This window comes from Papio anubis, chromosome 19 (assembly GCF_008728515.1).
Source record: "Papio anubis isolate 15944 chromosome 19, Panubis1.0, whole genome shotgun sequence".
Taxonomy (NCBI): domain Eukaryota; kingdom Metazoa; phylum Chordata; class Mammalia; order Primates; family Cercopithecidae; genus Papio; species Papio anubis.
Genome location: NC_044994.1, coordinates 41,887,098 through 41,908,863, shown reverse-complemented (window position 1 = coordinate 41,908,863; position 21,766 = coordinate 41,887,098). Strand labels below are relative to the sequence as shown.

Here is a 21,766-nt window from a genome sequence, read left to right as displayed (position 1 = left end):
GGAGGGGCTTTGCCCCCAGGTTGCAGGGCTGGAAACAGTGCAGTTAAGTGTCGGCATCCTTCAACTGGGAGGAGTACAGGAGATGCTCGGATCCTGTTCCTGTCTCCAAGCCTGGGGCACGCTAGTCCATCCACAGCAGGAGGACTTAACACTGCTAGCTAGCATGTAGGTAATCTCAGTAAGTGATCTTTCCATTTTTACCTCCAAAAGTCCATCTTATTCAGGGACTATCACCCACTACTTGAAATTACTCCAAGTAGTTAACCATTTATGAAGCTGTTTCTACCCCTTCTCATTGGCAGTTTAAGTCTAGTAGCAGCTAAATAACTGTAGGAATTATTTGCTCAGCTGAATCCTAGTGAGTTGTTACTCCAGAAATTGCCATAGACAAGCACTAGCTTTGCAGTTCTGATGTCAGACGGCATTACGGAGTGTTGTGGGCCATCTCTACTACCTGCGGTAGTGTCATGGAAGAAGGAGCTCTCTGCAAGGTGCTTAGAGTTTAGTTAGGAAACAACACACTAGAGAGGTTTCCTCCCTCATAAATTGGAACGTAACTTGTTAACCTTGTTACTAGAGACGTAGTTTTACAGTGTGTGTTAGCTTCCTAAGGCTGCTGAAACAAAACACCACAAACTGGATGACAAAACAACAAAAATTTATTCTCTCAGAGTTCTGGAGGCCGGAAGTCAGAAATTAAGGTGTTGACAGCCTCTGTTCTCTTGAAGGCTTTAAGGGAGAATTTGCTTCATGCCTTTCTCTTAACTTCCCATGTTTCTGGCCATCCTGGTGTTCCCTGCCTGGCAGCTGCGTGGCTTCAGCCTCTGCCTCCCTCTTCACATGGCCATCTTCCCCGGGTCTTCTTCCGACTGGATTAGCGTCCACCCTAATGAGCCCAGCTTAACTTGATTACATCTGCAAAGACCCTAATTGCAAATAAGGTCACATTCACAGTTTCTAGGGGTGAGGACTTCAGAATATCTTTTGGGGGGCAAAATTCAAGCCATAACACCGTGTTATACATATTTAACCTATAAGTGCCTGTGGGGACTAGGTGAGGGAAGGTGGGGTGGGGACAGGAGGGAGGTGTTGATGGAGCACTTCATGGTAGGCTGGAGTGTTGAGCTGCACTTTGAAGGTGGGAAGGAAGTGGACTTGTGGAGGGTGGGAGTGCTGGGTATTCATGCGCAGGCAGGATGAGCAAGTTTGACCACAGTCGGAAACACCTCTGTGGAATATCTTGCTCGAGGTCCACGCTCATCTTTGTCTCTCTATCCATGCAGGTGGAACCACCACAGACTGACATAGATTTGGACCCGGATGCAGATCTGGCCTACAATAGTCTGAAGGTAAGATTCTTAGGGGACAGGCTTCCTGGAACACTCCCCCAGGAGAGGGCAGATGACAAATCTGGACATCAGGAGATCAGGCCCTGAGCCACAGTCTGCTGACAAGGAGAGCCATAAGCAGGTAGCTTCCTTTTTCCATGCTGCAGTTTCTTCACCTTTGGAATGAAGGAAAATTTGTATCTACTACAGGCATGATTATAAATATATGACCTACCCAATACAATTTCAGTTCAAATATGGCCACTAAAAATCACTTAGGAAAAAGCAAGGCTTGCATGGGCAAACATAGGGCAGAGGGATCTGCCAGTGTGTCCTCTGGTGGCATGCGGGGAGACAGTGCAGTAGAAAAGTGGGAGGTGAGTGGGCCCCACAGCAGGGAGGAGTGCACAGAAAAGGAGCTTCAGAAGAGGCCCACCCCATTACCATCCTCAAAGACGTGATAATGTGGGAATTTAGCTTATCTGCCAGTCACTTACAGGACTACAAATAACTCTGGCTGGTTGATCTGAAGGTAGTAAGTTATCTCAATGGACTGTTCACAGTCTGTTACAGATCGAACTCCTTGTTCTATTCCTTCCCCCATCTTACTGCTGCACTTGACTTGTCAAAAAAATAAATAACTCTGGTAACAGCTACATTGCCCAGGAGAACAGCCTTGAAGCATTCCCATGGCTTATTTCTAATTTTTTAAAGTGTGGTAAAATACACAAAAAATTTACCATTGTAATTAACTCCTTTAAGTGTACAGTTCAATAGTATTAAATACACTCATAATGTTATTCTAGCATCTCACCAGCACTCCATAACTCTTTTCATCTTTTAAAACTGAAGCTCTGTACCCATTAACAACTCCCCAGTTCCTCCTCCCACAACCTCTGGCAACCACGATTGTACTTTGTCTCTCTGCATTAGACAACTCTAGGTTCCTCACATAAGTAGAATCGTATAGTATTTGTTTTTTGTAATTGGCTTATTTCACTTAACATTATGTCCTGATGGTTCATCTCTATTGTAGCATGTGTCCGTCTTCTTCTAAGACTGCGTCCCATTGTATGTGTGCGGATCACACTTTGCTTATCCATTTGTTAGACATCTAGGCTGCTTGTCTGTTTTAGCTATTTTGAATAATGCTGTACTGAACATGGTTTCCAAGTATCTCTTGGAGACCCTGCTTTCAGTTCTTTTAGGTATATACCCCAAAGTGGAGTTGCTGGATCATGTGGTCATCCTATTGTTAATTTTTTGAGGAACTGCTGTACTGTTCTCCATAGCAGCTGTACCATTTTACATTCCCACCAGCAGTTCACAAGGGTTCTGATTTCTCCACATCCTTGCCAACACTTAGTATTTTTTTTTTTTTTTTTTTTGGATAGTAGCTATTCTGATAGGTGTAAGGTGATGTCTCATTGTAGTTTTGACTTGCATTTTCCTAATAGTAATACTGAGCATCTTCTCGTGTTTATTGGTCATTTCTATGTAGCCTTTGAAGAATGTCTTTTCAGTCTTCTGCCCATTTCTGAATTACGCTGTTTCGGGTTTTGTGTTGAGTTTTAGGAGTTCTCTACATATTCTAGATATTAATCCCTTATCAGATACATGATTTGCAAATGATTTCTCCCATTCTGTGGGTCATCTTTTTACTCTGATAGTGTCTTTTGGTGTACAAAATGTTTACATTTTCATGAAGTCCAGTTTGTCTATTTTCCTTTGTTGCCTGTGCCTTTGGTGTCATGTTTAAGAAATCGTTGTCAAATCTGATGTCATAAGGTGTTTGCGCTGCGTTTTCTTCTGAGAGTTTTATAATTTTAGGTCTTACATTTAAGCCTTTGATCCACTCTGAGTTAATCTTTGTTGAAGATTGAGGTAAGGGCCCAACTTAATTCTTTTGCTGTGGATGTCTGGTTTCCCAACACCATCTGACTTTTTAAACAACCAGGGCCACACAGATGGCATGGGAGAGTGTGTCATAGAGATCTCCTTCTGGAGTCGTTGATTAGACTTCCTTTCCTCATGTGATATTCTACAGATTCAAAGCCCTCCAAGGAGCCTGGGAGTCTTTCAGTGGGATAAATGCCTGCAGCGAGGGGACTTCTACGTGCCAGCCTTCAGCTGCCTTTCCCAAGGGAGGCTTAGCCCCTGGGGATGAAAATGAGCATGTGAACTATTATAGTTAGCACTTTGGGGACATCAGTGCCACCCATCCTTTCAGAGGGGTCCAGTAGTTCCCCAGGAGTAGATGTGGGACTGATGGCATCAGGCATTACTGAACTTGCTGGAAATGTAGATTCTCAGGTCCCCTCCCAGACCCGCTGAATCAGAAGCTTGGGATAGGGCCCAGCCATCTGTGTTTTAACAAGCCCTGCAAGAGATTCTGTTGCCCACTCAGGTCTGAGAACCACTGTACTACCCTACCCACGAAGCTGCCTCCCAGACTCCTGCATTAAAATCAGTGCAAAAACTCCCCCTCCATTTAGCTGTGCTTGAGGAAGATGCCCCTTCTTGATTTTACAGGCTTCATCTCCACTGCCAAGCAGGGGGCCCAGCACAGAGAGGGTGCAATAAATACTTGTCTTAAACTGCCACAAGTCTAAATAGCTGCTCCACTCTGCTGCTGCTGACTTAGGCCAGGATTCTGAGGGTGTGAGACCTGGTTTTCCCAGCAGTGTCTCTGATGAAATGATTTTACCTAAGGGCCTTGTCACAGAGGCTGGTCCTGGGGACCCCTGGGGTTAAAATTACCCACTGTAAGGAAGCACTCATGTTGAAGAGGCTGGCTTGGGTGCTTCTCACTTAACCAGGCCCAGCCCAGCATTCAGGGGACTTTATGACCACTTATTACTATTTTTTATAATAATAGAAATTGGGCTTTTAGGCAGAACACAGTCAGCTTATATTTAGTGAGCTCCCCCTATGCACATCCCTCCTGAATGCTCTGAAGTGTGCAAAGGGGTGGGAAGTGTACTGTGCGCTCCAAAAGTATAGACTCTACCTCAGCAGGTAAGTCAAAGCGCTAAGATGACGAGTCGACACACCTGGCCACTCAGCTGCCTCTTCCAGCCTGATCCTTTTCCAGTTGGATTTGAAAAAGCTGCCCACAGGTACATGCACGAGATGAGGCTACTCTAGGAAGACCCCTTGACAAGTAGCGATTTTTTGCTTAAACCCTTTTACCAGAATTTTAAAAATTTCTGCTGATCCTGCTGGAATGCAAAAGGTAACTGCAGCTCTTGGCAGAAGCACACTGACTATGTACCCTGCACGAGGCTTAGGTGCTCCCATTTGGGGTAAGGTCATGTAGAAGGGTTCTCAGGGCCAGTCACTCCTGCAGAGCATTGTCTCTGGAGGCCTGAGTAGGGTGGATGGAAGATGGGTCTCCCTGCGGTGACTGTTAGCCCCGGCCAGTATGCAAAAGCAGAGGAGAGTGAGTGTAGGGATGGTGAGGGTAGGAGGGGTGGCTCTAGGGCCAGCAGAGGAGGAAGCTCACCATTCCCTGGTGCCTGAGACAGGCCTGGTAGCCAAAAAGAGCCATGACTGTGCTGACCTGGAAGCCAGCTGGGCAGACAGACCCTGCTTGCGGCCAGCAGCAGTGTTGGTTTTTCTTTATCGAACTGCTGTCAGCCAGAGCTGGATTCAAATCAGGAGATGCTACCCACTGACTCAGAGTTTGTGCAAGAATAATAGGGAACTGAGAGTCCAGCTTGGCACTTAAACACTTTTCACCTCAACTGACTATCCAGCCTTTGGTTAATCTAATGTTGAACATGCATCAGAAAAGACTCAATTGAGAAGATACTTGCTTGAGTGTTTTTTTTTTTTTTCTCCTTAATGTGTCCTTTTTATAGACATTTTTCATTTTATCTGTAAATTTATTAAAGTAATTCTGTTCATCTTAGAAAAATTTTAAAATACAGGAAAATTTAGAGAATTTTTTAAAAATCCATATTCCTGCCACTTAAAGGCAGTCTTTGGTATTATTTGAATATTTATTTCTAATGCTTTTTATATGCATATTTATATAGCTGTTATATATGTAATTTTTTATTCTGCTTTTTTTCCTCACTATAATGAGCATTTTTCTACATGTCTTTGTAAACATGATTTCCATGGTTGATTAAAATTTGATGACATTATCACAATTATCCATTCTCTAATTGATGAATATATTCTCATGTTTTACTTTTATAAATAATCCTGTGATGAAACTAGGCTTTTTTTGAGAGAGAACTGGACTGTTCATTTTATTAAAATTCCTCAGAATTTTAAAACAAACTGCATCCATTACTGTTTACTGTGGCTAGATTTGTGAGAGCCATTTTCACAACTTTAGCTTGTTTTATGGAACACAGATCAGTTTTACTGGTTTAAAATCTTACAAAGTTATAGAATGGTGATTTAGTGTTGACTATATATAGAATTTCAATGAACCCTCATTCAAAATTGTGCCGCCTCCAGTGGTAACGTTCATCCTGTGTGAAATATCTACTTTGTCTCATAGAGTGCTCTCCAGGGATGTACTGAAGTTTAAGAAATAGATACCCCAACTCTACAGAAAGGTTCCTGCCCAGTCCAGTGTCCAGCTCACCTAGGAGCTTGAAGTCCTGGGGCTCTCCAGGGACAGGAAATTGGAAGCATGTGGTGTGCAGGGCCCAGCCTCAGCATACTCTCCCGGGGCAGTTTCACCCCCACCCACCCACACATCCTCCCAAGACTTCAGTCCTCACCAACATACTGATCCATCTCTAGCCCCTAATTCCAACTGCTCACTGCGCCATGGGGACTACAGCTGAACATATCTGAACCCTGAAACCCCATCTTGTCTCAATAGATGACACACATGTCACTCAAGCATCTAGACTTTCTTCCCACTTACTTCCCACATCCAAGTAGTCTCCAGGTCTTGACAATTCCACCTCCTAAATCTCTGCAGCTCATTCACATCTCCCTCTGCTCCCTGCCATGGGCCATGCCATGTTGTACTCCAGCCAGATGGCCTCTCTCCCCATGGAAACCCTTCTGAAGCTCTGATGACCAACTCACTGCTTTTTCCTGGATCCAGCTCCCTTCCCTGGGTTTTGGAATCTCTTGACCCCCCCCCGCTTCTGCTCTGCCTTCTGCATGACAGCATTTCCCCAGCAAGTCCTGCTTGTCCTCCTTCTCTGAGGCCTTTGTACCTGGAGACCTCTTGTCTGCCTTTTTCACATAGCTAGCTGCTCCTGTCTTTTAGCTGTTCAGACCTGTTCTGTTGCCTGAGTCAGTGGATGGCATTCTTCTGTGTTCCGCAGTCACTCTGGATTCACTCGTGTCATGGTGTGTTCCAGGCCGCAGTGCCATGATCTGTACTTTAGTGTAATGGATAGGTTCTAAGCAGGTGTTGTGCCTGCAGCACCTAGCACAGTGCCTGGCCTGAAGAAGGCAGATGATGAAGATTGGTGGGAGGGAGGGTCAGGGAATGGGACTCCCTTATTCTCCAACTGGAATGGCATAGCATTTGAATGCATCAAAACTATGTCTTTCACACAAATTCATGTTTCCATTTATATGAGGTACCTAGAAGGGTCAAACTCAGAGACAGAAAGTAGAATGATGGTTGCAGCAGATGAGGAGCAGGGATAGGGAGTTAGTGTTTCATGGGGACAGAGTTTCAGCTGGGAAAGGTGAAAAAGTTCTGGAGATGGATGGTGGGGATGGTTGCACAACATAAATGGACTTAATGTCACTGAACTGTGCGCGTAAAAATAGGTAAGATGGGGCCGGGCGCATGGCTCACACCTGTAATCCCAGCACTTTGGGAGGCCAAGGCGGGTGAATCATGAGGTCAGCAGATTGAGACCATCCTGGCTAACATGGTGAAACCCCATCTCTACTAGAAATACAAAAAAAGAAAAAAAAAAGCCAGGCGTGGTGGTGGCCACCTGTAGTTCCAGCTACTCGGGAGGCTGAGGCAGGAGACTGGCGTGAATCCAGGAGACGGAGCTTGCAGTGAGCCGAGATCTCGCCACTGCACTCCAGCCTGGGCGACAGAGCGAGACTCTGTCAAAAAAAAAAAAAAAAAAAATAGGTAAGATGGCTAATTTTGTGTTTTATATTTTTTACCACAATAAAGCACGCATATTCTTTTGGCACTGTTGACCAGAAAGGATGATGAGGAAATGGTAGTGAGCCAGTGGGGGAGGAGAGGAGAGTGGAGAGGAGAGGTGATGTGTGGGGGACCTGTGGGATATGGTTATGGGAGATGATATCCAGGAATGTTTAGAGAATGGGATAAATAGAAATGTCACAGATGTGCCCTGGGCAGAAATCCCTGAAAAACAGCCAGAGCTTTCACCCAACCTGGCTCTCTTTGTCTTGAGGCACAATCTCACAGCTGAGTAGGGCCTGGGGTGGCTGTCAGCTCAGGCACCCAGCCAACAGCTGTCACTGAGCTCAGTTCTGGCCTGTCAAGGCTGGAGGAAACCTTAGCCACCAGCTGTTCTCACTCCCTTAAGCCACACCTGAGTAGGTTAAGGTTCCAGGACTGTGCAGTGTGCACCTTGAGCCAGGAGGGGACCCAGGGCTGTCTCTACACCCAGTGTTCCTCTAGCATGTGACGCTGGCTCTCCTGAGGATGGCCTTGGCTGCCGGAAGATCACCCAGGCACTGAGGGGATCCTGAACTTCTGAACTTAGTAAATAGATTCACCATAGAGTTGGTGACTTATCAATGATCATTATTGATCACCTTATTTTGGGGCCTTCGTCATGTCTGCAGAGTTACTATCTCTGTGCATGGTTCTAAATCTTCTGGAAATCACCACATATATGGTGGAGTCATGGGGGCGCCCTGGACCAGGAGTCGGGAGCCCTGGCCATCTGTCCTAGGTCAGTCTCTAAACTTGCTGTGAGCCTTCCCCTCCCTGGGCTCAGCTTCCTCACTCAGCAAATCAAGAGATTCATTCTCCCCAGCCGTCTCCTAGTTCCATCATGCTATGGCTCTGTAACAGACATGCAACCAATGCATACTCATCCACATCTTTGGGTTTCCTTTGGGAAATTTTGAATCTCATATATCCCAGGGTCCTGCTGGCAGTTTGTGTGTGATCATCAGACTTCATCTCAAACACAAAGTTAAATGTACTACCCAGAAAATATAATGTTCCAAAGTTGAGTTCCAATAGCACATTCGATTCTGTATGTAGGTATTTTTCCTCTGCTGACATTGACAGTTGGTGGCTTTCTATATGACCAAAACAACAAAACTGTATCCCTGGTGTATCTTCCAAGTCATTAGTCCTGGACAAAAATGATGCTCCCAGAAAAATGGGGAGCAAGGGGTTCTCTGGGCAAATAAAGTCAGGAAATCCTGCATTGTGTACCTTTTCTTGGAAAGCCACAAAGCATGTGAACATGTTTGCATTCTAGGAATTCCTATGTTTACTATATGTCATTTAAAATTGTGAGCCCAGCATTTCCACAAGGAGGAGTTTCACAGCCAAATGTGTTTAGAAACATGAACACTGTTGAATCACTTCGGGGAACTGCCGCTCCTGAGGCATTGTGCAGGTGCTTCACGCTTGTGACTTGAAGTCATGAGTTCACATCCAGGTTCCAGCTTTGACTGCTTGCTGATGGCAGTCAGAACCTTCCATGTGTTTCAACGTTTAAACAGCGAAGTTTCCCAGTGGACAAAAGAAGGAGAGGAGGGGAGGCCCACACAGGGAGAGGGCCCTAGGGCAGGGAGTAATGGCAGCGGCCCTTGGGCTGTCTTCCAGAGGCAAGAGCTGGAGTCAGAGAACAAAAAGCTGAAGAATGACCTGAATGAGCTGAGGAAAGCCGTGGCCGACCAAGCCATGCAGAATAACTCCAGCCACGGCTCCCCAGACAGCTACAGCCTCCTGCTGAACCAGCTCAAGCTGGCCCACGAGGAGCTCGAGGTGCGCAAGGAGGAGGTGCTCATCCTCAGGACCCAGATCGTGAGCGCCGACCAGCGGCGACTCGCCGGCAGAAACGCGGTAACAAGATGGCGGCCCGCGGTGGGGCTGCTGAGGGGTGACCCTAGGTGATAAATTAGTGTTTTTTAAATGTATCTTTACCCACGAGGGTCTAAAACCTGAAAGAGCAGAGTCTCTCGCTGTGGGGTCTCCTCTAAAAAGGCAGAGCAAAAGACTTGCTGCCCTGTCAGCATGACCTTCCCTGGGGGATGCAGCTAGAAGCTTCTAGAATCTTCTGAAGTTAATATGAAGACGTTTAATAGGTAACCTCAGGGTGGCCTTTTCACCTCATACCCCTTGCTGTTTGCTTTCTGAAGTGGAGAGAGTCCTTGGTCCCTCTCATTCCCCCAGGGTGGCAAGTTCTGTTCACTGTATTTTCCTAATGTTCTCACTTCCTGGGACAGACTAGAGCCAGAAGGTGGGGACCAAGGCCACCTGGGTCACTCCATAGGCTCTAAAAGCCTGAGCCACTTCTGGGCATGAGCCTCAGGACGGCTGGGGTAAGCAGCTGCTGATGAGTGTGGAGGATTCCAGCTGAGCCAGGGTCTACCTGTGTGCTCTGGACTTGGGTGCTCTCTCCTCCCAGGGGCACCTCCTGGCCATCTTCCCCCACCGCCCCACATGCAGCTCTGTCTCAGCCTGGCCTCGTCGTTCTGTGTCTCTTCCAAGGGGACCTTTTGGAGTCATGTTCCTGGCCTGGGTTTGATTGTGGTGATCTCTGTTCTTCCAGGCCTTTGTCTTTTCCCAAAGGCACGTTTTTATACCTGTTTGTATATAAAGCCATTTTGTGGCAATTGTTTAACCAGAGTTATTTTTTTATCTGGGCATTTCTAGGAGCCGAACATTAATGCCAGATCAAGTTGGCCTAACAGTGAAAAGCATGTTGACCAGGAGGATGCCATTGAAGCCTATCATGGGGTCTGCCAGACAAACAGGTAAGGCCGCCGTGGTCACCTGTGCTGGACGAGGCCACAGAGAAGGGCCCTGCCCAGCCGAATCTGTTTGGGGTTTTACTCAGGTGATGACCATGTGCTGAGCATCAGAGAATTATTAGAGGACACGGAAAGACTGACTCAGTCCCCTGCCCTACTGTTAGCTCAGCAAGGCTCGAGCAACACACTCTCAGCATCTAGAGCCCAGGTCCCCTGAAAAGGATTAGGAACAGCGAGCTTCCCTGGGAGGATAACAGGAGTGGAATAGGAAGGTCTGGCTGAGAACAGCTTTTCTCCTTGAGAGGAAGCTAGCTGGGGTGGGGGCTGGCTAACTGACAGCGGACGGCTGCTTAGCCACCTGCTGCAATGCGCTTCTCATGCGTGCAATGTGTGTCACACATTGGGGGCCCACCCTCTGTCATTCAGAACAGATGGAACCCAAGCTGGGCACTCTGGGGTGGAATGGGAGCATTTCACCTCCACCATCTTAGCCAAAATGAAATCTCCCTGGATGTGAGTTTAGCAACCACTGTCCCCTCAAAGATGAGCTGAGCCAGAGTTAAGGCAAACAAGAGTGATTGTCTGAGGGCGGCAGCAGGGCCAAGCATTGTCAGCAGACAGAACGCAGACCCCCAAGGCAGAGTGCCTGAGAAGGCGCACTGCGGAGTCCACTCCTCACCGTTTAGTAGCGGTCGCATGACCAATAGGTGCCTCAGTCACCTCATCTGAACTGGGACAGCCATAGTGGCGTCCCTTCTGCGGCTTTGGGGAAGATGGGGTGAGCTCCTATCATCCATGTAAGGAACTTAGGACAGTGCCTGTCTGTGGTGCACACATGATGAGTGTTACTGCCGTGATCAACGTTGTTATCGTCTCTGCTTCCTCATGCCCCTGTGGGCACCTATAAAAATGGAGCTGGCTGACCGAGTATGGTGGCTCACACCTGTAATCTAAGCACTTTGGGAGGCCGAGATGGGCAGATCACCTGAGGTCAGGAGTTTGAGACCAGCCTGGCCAATGCAATGAAACCCTGTCTCTACTAAAAATACAAAAATTAGCCGGGCATAGTGGCGGGTGCCTGTAATCCCAGCTACTCGGGAGGCTGAGGCAGGAGAATCACTCGAACCCAGGAGGCAGAGGTTGCAGTGAGCTGGAATCATGCCATTGCACTCCAGCCTGGGCAACAAGAGTGAAACTCTGTCTCAAAAAAAAAAAAAAAAAAAAAGACAGAGCTGGTCTTTTCCCTGGCTACCTTTCTGTCTTACCTCCACTAGTAGAATGTTGATCCTTAAGTATTTGTTCAAAATTGGTGAAAACAGCAAACATTTCCAAAAAATGTCACTAGGTGACACTGTGAGTGCAACTTTTAAGTTTTTTGCAAGAATGTCACAGAGTCACTGAAGACTTCTGGTGCTTTGATTCCCAGGTATTTTCATCCAGTCCCTCTTTCTGCAGAGGAGGAGACTGAGGCCGGGAGGGGTGGAACAGCTCAGGCCCGCAGGTGGCCTGTGCCTAAGTCAAGGTAGAATCCGGAAGGCCTGACTCAGGCTGGGGCGGCTTCCGGCCACTGAGTAGGTAATCAGAAGTTGAAGGTGTTGTCGCAGGCTCCAGGAGGAAATTAAATGTATTTCAAGAGAGGTATAATTCTTTTCCCTAAAGGAGGGAGAGAAGGAATGCAGGTGACTCTCAGTGCTAAAACTGGAGTCAAGATTTAGTAATTTTTAATTATCTTGGGTTGAAGATAAGAAATGAGATGAATAAGAAAAAGCCCAGGTGATATTAAAGTAGAAAGGAAGAAGCACCGTGTGCTTGATCTGACAAGCGGTATGCGTATCTCCCGATCTTCAGAGCCGTCACTGTTGGCAGCCCCTTTTATTCATTTAGCGGTTGTCAGGGATCCAGATCCCAGTTTAGGTTTTCCCAGGGGCTGCTTAATACCCTAGATTTGTCTTCCTTTACAGCAATAATAATGATGGTGATAAAATAAGAATAGCTTTTATTATTTCTTAAAATAATTCTGTTCCCAGCAAGCCTGGCATACAATAGGAAATTAATAGCCTGTGAAACTGAGTTAAGTACAGAAAAGGAGCCGGCTGCCCTGGGGAGCGGAGGCCTGAAGAGCCAGCTCCGCGGTGTGTGCTGCACCAGGTGCTGTGGAAGTGGCCACAGTGGGTCTGCCCCTCTCCCAGTCTGGCCTTAGTTTTGGGAAGTGTTCATGATTGCTCCAAATCCCAGCATTGAGGGAGGAGAGCTGCCAGGCAGGCTGGCAGGGAACGGGGACCCAACTGGGACTCCGTGGAGCCCACAGCAAGGGGATTCCCATTACCATGAGGGCCACCCTGGCAACTGGGGTGCTTTGGAGATAGACAGCTGCTCTACCTTTCCTACCGTTTTCCTGTAATGGAGAGTTACACTGTTTAAATATAAATTATATCTACACGTGTGATTTGTGGGGGACCATTTAGAATTTTGATGACATCTATCCTCTCCCTAAAACAAGTTACACTCATATGCTGAATTTTGCTTAGATTTCTGGGGGCTTCCATCACATTCCCAGTCACAGCCCCTTTAAGCATTCATGATCCTCAAGTTCAGAACTTTGATCACTTGCTAACCTTCATAGTTTATAGAGTTTTGTTTTGGTCCCTACAACTGTGTCTTTTCCCTTGTTTTGAACTCTGGGGAGAGAAGCCATTACTGAGGGTCTGCTCTGAGAGGAGCTGTAGGAATGCGGGTGGCACTTCCGCTTCCACAGAGCTTTCTCCTTTTATACCTCTGGGAACTAAGAGACACCAACATCATTATCACCATTTTACATATAGGAAGATGAAGGGGCAAGAGGGCTGCGAACATGAGCTGGGTGCTGGGCAGTTTGTCTTCTTTTCAGGGCTGCCTATGGGAGGAGGATGGGGAAGTGGGTTAGGAGGGCACAAGTTGCCGCTGCCCTCAGACCAGCCTCACCTTGGGCGAGCACTTAAAGTCACAGAGCTAGACAGGGGCAGGAGCGCGGCCAGGGCTCCGGTCTAGCTCTAAGAACAGTGCTTCTTTGATTCCTGTCCACTTCTACCCAAGCCTTACCAAGAGTGTAGAACTCCAAAGTGAGACTGGTGCGTTCCTGATGTCCCAGAAAACCTCCCAGCAGCTCCTCTCCACCCAGCAGGTCCCCGGCAAGACAGGAGGCCTCCAGGCTTTGCCACCTAGGCTTGGTCAGATGCAACTGGGGTTATTATTCACACACCCCCCATACACACACCATGGGCCTGTCCAGGGCAGTGGAGATTGTGTTTGACAAGGAACTGTGTACAGTCTCAAGATTTGCTTGGAGCTGTTAGCTCATTTGACCTTGAGCCTCGGCTGCTGTGGGCTGCCTTGCTCAGAATGGCAAAGAAGGCAGGAGGAGCTGACTTCTACCCAGCTCCTCCCCCAGAGGGCCCAGCTTTAACCAGTCCTAGCTAAGAGCTCTTGGCTTTTTCCCGGGAGGTGATCGTTTCCTTATGTTTCCCAAAGTTCTGCTGGTCCTGAGTCAGTAGCACAGTTTGGGTCTCCTGTAATTTCATGGCTGGGTGGTATCGATCCACAAACCGTTCACCCTCATGTGGCCAGGCCTAGGCCCTCGGATGTTTCTCTGCTGTTCCTCGCGTTTGGGGTGTGTCTTCCATTTCCCAGAGGTCCCCGGGAATATGCTAGGAGGTTGAATAGAAAGCTTGGCTATGAACTAAAAAAGTTAGGTTATCTGTGGAGCACACAGGGGGCTTTTTAGAACCGGGAAACCGACCATCTCTGAGCTGGCGGGAACCTTGTCTGTTTCCCCAGGGAGGCAGGTTCTTAGCTGTGTCAGGGCTAAGAAAAACAGGGCAGATCCTGTTTTTCAATATCTTCACAGAGGCAAAGATTATTCTAGGCCTTGTCTGGTCTTCTATAAGATCTGGAAGAAACCTTTGCATAAGGTTAGTAATTAAAGATCTGGAAGAAACCTTTGCGATAATTCAGCGGGTTGCTTTCACTTTACCCATAAAGAAAGAGGCCCAGGGCGTGGAGGTGATTAGCCCGGGCCACAGGCTCATTACAGGTGGGGCTGGGAGTTGCCCTGGGCTGCTAGGTTCTCAAGCCAGTTTCCTGGATGCCGAGCCTCACTGCCTCCTGTGGCTGGGAACCGACTGCAGCGAGTTAACTTATCTCTGTGTGGCACAGTGGCCTCTCTGTAAATATTTGTAGATTTATTAATTGATATCAAGCACTTATATTTTCAACAAAAAATCCCGAGCCAAGTAGTTTGGGTTTTTTCTTCTCCCACCAGGAGGTGGCGCTCCCTCCCTGAAATTGGCCCATAGTGGCCTAAGTGGAGCTGGAGGATCTCCTCCGTGGGTTCTCTCCTCTGGGAACCAATGGCTGAAGCAAGTTGGTTGACTGGTTTTTAATTAACTCGTGTGTCTGATTTCCTGAGCACTGTGGGCTGCCTGGACTGCACAGTTCTGTACTTTTACCTTTGTCCATAGTATCTGGCTTGTTACAGAATTAAGAATTCCGGGAGTGTGGCCCTGTGAGGCTGGTGGCCTGGGCATTAACGCTGACTTCCTTGTTGTATGAGTCAGCTTCGCGTGCCCCACCCTAGAGAGCTCTGCAGTCTGTAGCTCTATGGGGACGACAGAGGTGAGGTGACCCTTTGAGACAGGGCCCCAGCAGCCCCTCCCTGGGGGGTTGGAGAGCTGGAGGCTGGAAAGGAGCTTTAGTGCAAGGTCTGGAGACACTGGGTCCTGGCACAGGAGTCAGTGTTTCTCTGGTGTGGGGAAGGAGGTGGGTGGAGCCCAGGATCCCTGCACTCGTTCCCTTTCGGCGCTGATGCTCTCTGCTTCTGGCCCTCCCCAAGAATCCCTGCAGTGGTGCCTACAGTCCTCCGGGGAGCTGTGCCTTTGGGTTAAAGCACCAGCCATGAAAGGCCCTAGTAAAATGCAGGCACTAACACCTGAGAAGGGATGATGCTGAGTTATGAGTTTGGGATTTGTTAAAGTCCGCGTTGATGTTAATGATGGAGAGGTATAATGAGGCACGCCCGACCCCCACTTCCTCTCATGGCCTGAAACAGTCTCTAGGGTTAAACGTTAAAAGAGCCCTGGCTGAGGAGGAAGTCCCTTCAGATGGTGGGGGGCCTTAGGATTTTACTTTTGGTTTACAGATGGTTTGCCCCCTGGGAATGAGGATGAGGGGATTATGGGTCCTTATTTCAGGCTGTATGAATGCAGTTCTTGCTCCATTATTCCTGCGTAGAAAGCTGGAATCTGGCCTGCAAGAGGAGTACTCCAGGAACAGAGGCCGTTAGGAGCAGGAAGGTGGGACAGAGTCCTGCTGGGGGCAGCAGGCGCCTACCTGCCCTCCTCCACCCAACCCTGCTGGCCCTTGAGTATCTCTGTGTGCCCAGGGCTGTGTGAGGTGAGGACATAGGTGTAGGTGGAACATCGGACACACCTGACCTCCAGGGGCTGCCCTTGCTGGCGTGGGGCAGACACTGGGTGACTTGGAGACAGCAAAAGAGTTTGCATGTAGAGGGGTAAGGAGTCCTGCTTTCCCAAATTGAGTAAAAGTGGTAACACACCCCAGTCCCAAGGTCAAGGGGAGACATCATTCAGTTCTCATCTAGGGCATCACAAAACTTGTTTTAGCTATTTGAGAAAGACCCTGCAAGGAGAACTGGAGTTAAGATTAGTTAATACTTTTGTGTGCTTAAGGAGTCTCAGAAAGATCTACATTGAAAAGCAGGTAGTGTCTGCAGTCTCCTTCCTTACCCTGGTTGAGACTGACGTCCCCCAGGGGCTTCCCATGCTGCTCTGCAGGATGCAATGCCTTCCTCACCAGAGCCTGCTCGTTGCCTGCAGCCTCCTCCACACACACATAGGGTCCTCTCCTCCCATCCCGTTTTGCATCTCTCCCTGTTCTTGTCTGAATCAGTCTGATTGAGGGAAGCACCATGTGTGAGGCTATGTGAATGCTTCTACTCCACCCTCCCTGCTGCCTTGCTGCCATTACAGAGTTGCCAGAACAAGTTGGCCCTCTGCTGTCTCTGGGGCAGCATGCTTTCCTACCCGGGGTTATTAGCAGACCCCGCATGAGACCACATGAGCCCACTTCCAAGACAGTACCGGAAACCAGAGGACTTGGGGGAGAGATGCTGTTTGCAGGTGACAGGAGAGGACGAAGGGGAAATGGGAGTTCTTGCGCCTTGCCTTTTTTAAATTTCCAAACCTTGGCTAGAATCTCCTCACTTTCCAGGACTCCCTGCCTGCCTGTCTCTTCCCTCTACACTGGACACCCTGTTTTTCTGTCCTTTGTTTCTAGCAAGACTGAGGATTGGGGATATTTAAATGAAGACGGAGAACTCGGCTTGGCCTACCAAGGCCTAAAGCAAGTCGCCAGGTGGAACATATTCCTTTCTTCCTGTGTCTGCTTTGTCCGTTGTGCCTGCTCATGTCTCTGCTTAACCGTTTTTCAGCTAGAGTGGGTACGAGAGCACGGGGAACAGTTGGCATGCAGTCTGGCTGGTAGCCCCTGTGGTTGACCATCTGTTGCCATACCCAGGCTGTGCAGATGTGGTTGAGGATGGCTGGTTGTTTGGGTCAAGGTGATAGCATTTAGTGGACCTCAGGAACCACATGGTCCAGCCCACTTGTTCTATAGGTGAAGAAAGAGACAGGTGCGGGAGGTCACGTGGCAGCAGGCACGCAGCTCTTTAGAACAAGGCTGAGAAAGAAACATACCTCTGGGGGATCCTGAGCCTGTGCTGCTTCCACACTACATATTGGCCCTCCCAACTCTGCAGGATCAGCCAAAAATGTCTGCCTGATCTGTGCTGCTGGCTGTGCTCCAAATGCAACCTGTGCCCCCCAGAGCCTGCCATCAGTACGTGTGCTGGTCCTGATCTCTGGGACTCCCTGGAGCTGATGGCAGCCAAGGGCAGTGCATGCGCCTTGACGTCTGGCCTCACAGCACCCTCGTGGGGTAGGGACACTGAAGCCTGGAGGGTTAAAGGAAATTGTTGGTGAAGCAGAAAATCCAGAATTTGAACCTGGTTCCATCTGATATCAGAGTCTCTGCCTGAAAGCCACTGGCCCTCAGGAGTGGGCGAGCAGCTTAGCTAGACAGGGTAGGCATGCACCAAAAGGACACCACGTGATGGTCACACCATAGGCCCGTTGACTGCAAGTGGCTTTTAAGAGCTGTGGCATAGCTTTGCCCATTGGAGCCTTTCAACAAGAGATGAACTGGTGGTCACTGAGCTCACTTTCCAGAAAGGAAACCGGGACTCTGCGAGGTGGCATGAGTGCTGGGCCCGGCTCCCTCAGCCAGGTGGTGGAGGAACAGGAGCCAGAAGCCCTCAGGCTGCTTCTCCTTGCTGCCTGCTGAGGATGTAGTAGAGGTACCTTTGCACCAAGAGCATCTCTTCTTGGAAAAAGAAAGTTTACTCAGCTGATTCACAGGGTAGTGTTTCTCTGGGTTCAGATGTGGCCCCACAATCTGTGAGCAAGGTGACACAGTGGGTCTGTTTCCTTGTGAATGGAATAGGACCTTCCTCATGGGGCATTTTAAGGAATAAGGTTAATACAGGTGAAGTACTTTGCACATGCCTGATATGTAACCATGGAATAACAAATATTAGCTGCTACTTCTATTACTATCGTGGTTATTATTCAGTAAGATCAGATTTTTGTCCCACCAAGAAGTTTGTTTTATTGGAGGAAGGACCCTTGTATGAAACCAGGTGATTCCTCGTGCCTCTCCATCAGCAGACCAGATGTGGTTTCAGGAATCAGCAACTGAATGCATTAATAAAGTCCAGACCTATGAATCAAGAGTCCTGGTTTCTAGAATCAGCCCTGCTCTTTTGGCCTTGGTTTTCTCCCCTGCATGATGAGGTGGCTAGCCTAATGTTTAAGTAGGAATGGAACCCTGGCTGAGTCACTCAGCTACAGTCTACCTGGAGAATAAGACATGAACAGCGAACGTGCCGCACAAGGCAGGAGAGAAATCCTCACGGCAGCTCGCCTAGAACCCAACAGTGTCTGTTCTCTCCCATTAAATGTATAACTTATTGGTGACTACTTTTAATGTGCTTACTATAGCCAATATTGGATATTATCTAAATGCTGTATTTCATTTAAAATCCTGATTTAATTACCCAATTATCCTCCACAAATCTCATGTTATATTTCTTTGGTAATAGGTAATATCACCTGTAGTGAATGAGTGATTTTCCTCAATCACTTCTTCATTCATGTAACTTTGTTGAGGAGTCACTGGGAGTCAGGTGTTGCACCCGGTGCTGCTATGGGGCTGACTCAGCTACATAAAATGTGGTTGCTTCTATCAACATTGTAGACTTCCCTCTCTCTCTTGCTCCCTTGTAGACATGGTCTCACCTCTCTTATGGCAATTCTCGCCTCCCAAACCATCAGAACTGTAAAAAACATGGCGCCTTCCTCCAGGGTAGCCACGGCCTCTAATAGCTGTCCCCTGGGCACAACCTGGTTCCTACCTGTGTGCCTACCTTGGACATAATCGTTATTTGCATCCCTGGAAGACACTGGGGTGGATTTTTTCCATGTAACCATGTCTGAAAGCTCTTTATAATACCTCTCCCCCAGCACCCTAGCTTTCTTCCATATGAAACCTGCTACACTGAATCAGAAAGCTGGTTTAAGTAACTAAGTCCAAGAATGACAGCATCATGGTCATAATAGCATCTAACTTCATGAAGATGAGGCTGCCTATGAGCCTTTATTAATCTCTTGCCTTCTATTATGATGGGAGCATTGCCCAGGTAACTGGCACCTCCTGGTCTTGGGCCTTTTGACCCAGAGTGTTATGAGATTTCTCAGTCTTCGCGAGATCTCTAGGTCTCTCTGCTTCTTGTCATGACACCAACTGATCTTACACCTTCCCCAAGATCGTTTGCAAATAGTCTTAGTTTTCATCTTTGGCTGGAGGAAACTTGTGTATAAAAATTGTATATGTAATAATTGTATGTATAAAATAAAATGGGGCTAGTAATAATGGTAAAGATAAAAATGAAAGGGGCTAATATTTTGCCTTTCTAAAACTTGTGGAGAATCTACCACAGGGAAAATATGTGAATAATATAATTAGTTCAGTTTTGCCAGAGTTTAATCTTAAGAAGGAGGTTCTTGTGAACTTTGGGGCAGATGTAGATGTTTTTATTTAAAAGATGCTTTAAGAAATGTGTTTCTGTTGATGGACATTTTGACAGGGAGGTAATCTTTCAGTCCCAAACCGCTAAACTGTGCTCACAGAATGAGGAACAAGGGTTGAGAAGAAGGCTTAGGACCAGATGTGCCTTTGGCCTTGCTTTCCCTTCATCTGAGAGGAGGACAGTTTGGCCTGCTTGCCTCGTGGTCCCCATGGCATCTGTCTCCTGCTGCATTCATCCCTCTCGGGGATGTGCAACTGCTGCTGCTGTGTGCTTGGCTGCTCCCCTGCTGTGTTTCTGCCTGTGTCCCCTCACATGGGGGCCCTAGCCTGGGCCACGTGCTCACCTGTCCTCTCCCTGACGCAGGCTGCTGGAGGCCCAGCTGCAGGCCCAGAGCCTGGAGCATGAGGAGGAGGTGGAGCGTCTCAAGTCCCAGCTCGAGGCCCTGAAGGAAGAGATGGACAAACAGCAGCAGACCTTCTGCCAGACGCTACTGCTCTCCCCAGAGGCCCAGGTGGAATTCGGCATCCAGCAGGAGATATCCCGGCTGACCAATGAGAATCTGGTAGGTAGCCATGTCTAGTGGACCCCAGCTTTGGGAAGTCACGTTCTGCAAGAAAATGGGATCAGGGGTTGCCTTTGGCAAAACTGACAAGGTTCATGACCCTTGGCCCTATAGTAGGAACAGAGATTCTTAAGACCCCTTCACTGGAGCTGAAAGGTCTCAGACAGCCACACTCGTATGTCTGGGGCCTTGGTGTTGGCTGGGTGGCCTCACCTGCCTTCTTGCCAAATTTCATTGGTCTAGCTGAGCTGCTTTACCTGGCAGCTGGCTTCCAAGAGGATGAAAGCAGGAACAGTAAGACCCCTTAAGGCTCAGTCCCAGAACTAACTGTTGCTTCTACCCATTGATCAAAACCAGTCTCATGGCTAGACCAGATATGGTGAGGGAGAGATTCGACCTCTTGAGGGGAGGAGTAGTGGAAGAAATTGTTGGGGGCCTCTTTGCAGACAGTCACCAAAGGAGCCCCAGCAGATGCCAGAGAAATGGAAGAGGGCCCCTGTCCTGTAAGAGCTTGTAGACTGGTCAGTAGGGGAAGCAAGGCATGTAATAAAGAAGAGAAAGTAGATAGTGTTTTTAAAAGCATGATTCTGCATTGAGTTAACAATGAGTATTACAGGAAGAGAATAAATGGTGGGGTGAGCTTTTGGGAGGACATGAGGCTTGAGCTGAGACAGAAGGTATGAAGGGGATGTAAACCATGGAGACTGGCAGAGGGGGAGGGAGAAGAAAAACATGGACCAAGGCACCTAGACAGGAGTGAAGGCAGCCGGAGGGCGGGGCTCAGCAGTGCCAATCACCTTCTGGAGCTGAATGTGCCTGCGGAGTGCAGCACGTTCATGTGCCCACAGTGTGTCTGGTCCAGGAGTCCAGCCATGGCTGTCATTTCCCTTTATAACCAGATCACCTGTGGTTGGGTGGCCAGTTCACTTGATCCCAAGAGGAAAAGTGGGGTCCCAGACCCACAGCTGAATAGCACTTACATACACATGATCTTCCCTTCCTCCCTCTGCCTCCCTCTCTTTGTCTGCAAGTCACTCTCTGTTGCATATACATGTGTTACCTGGTGGCTTTATGGAAAGAAATGCACCATATTAAATAAACCTACCTGGCCAGCTTCTGCCAGGTAGAGGAGGCAGCCTAGGAAATGCATTTGGTGGCCCGTGTTCCCTGGAGGGCCATTGACCAAGTAGTGCAGTGGACAACCACTTTATGAAGAGGGCTGTGCAGCGTGCAGGTACTGTGTCAGCTCACGGCGCCCCGGCACAGGGCTACCAAGGCCATACTTAGGAGAGTCAGTGAATGGAAAGTCGTGGGTAGTCCTACCTTAAGAGGCCATGAGAGTAAAAGAAAACAGTGCAGTGGGCCCCTCTGCTGGAGTGGTGACCCTGGGGCATGAGTAGGGGCCTGTACTGCTGGCCGGGCAAAGAGGAGGAGGAGGGCTCCAGCTTGCAGCCTGATGAGAGACTCCTTCCAGAATGTGGTAGTCCTCGTTTGCCCAGACAGAGGCTGGGACCCCTAAGGAGAGCCCGCCGCGGCGGGTTCCAGGGCCTGCTGGTGATGTATGTTCACTGGCTCAGCAAGCATTCCTGCCTACTGTGTGTCAGCTGGTGAAGCACTGACCTCTGGCAGAGAGGAGACGGTGTATACACAATTAACCACAGCACAGGGTGCTCGGCAGCCTCAGGGGGAGTGTAGGGGAAGTCAGGGGAAACGGCTTGAGGCTGGAGTGGTCCAGAAGGGGTCTGTGTGGAGGGGAGG

At 48.5% G+C, this 21,766-nt stretch overlaps 1 protein-coding gene across 4 annotated transcripts in view; it reads left to right on the top strand.

The window, feature by feature from the left end:
- Positions 1-21,766, top strand: part of MYO5B (myosin VB) — a 380,074-nt gene that overhangs the window by 333,342 nt on the left and 24,966 nt on the right. For 3 of the 4 annotated variants that reach the window (XM_017951725.3, XM_017951726.3, XM_009192713.4), the window contains exons 27-31: positions 1,284-1,349; positions 9,097-9,336; positions 10,150-10,250; positions 16,578-16,655; positions 19,810-20,008. In XM_017951725.3, the coding sequence (XP_017807214.2) occupies positions 1,284-1,349; positions 9,097-9,336; positions 10,150-10,250; positions 16,578-16,655; positions 19,810-20,008 (684 nt within the window). The remainder of the gene's footprint in view (positions 1-1,283; positions 1,350-9,096; positions 9,337-10,149; positions 10,251-16,577; positions 16,656-19,809; positions 20,009-21,766) is intronic. The other variant, XM_017951727.3, reaches the window with a different exon arrangement.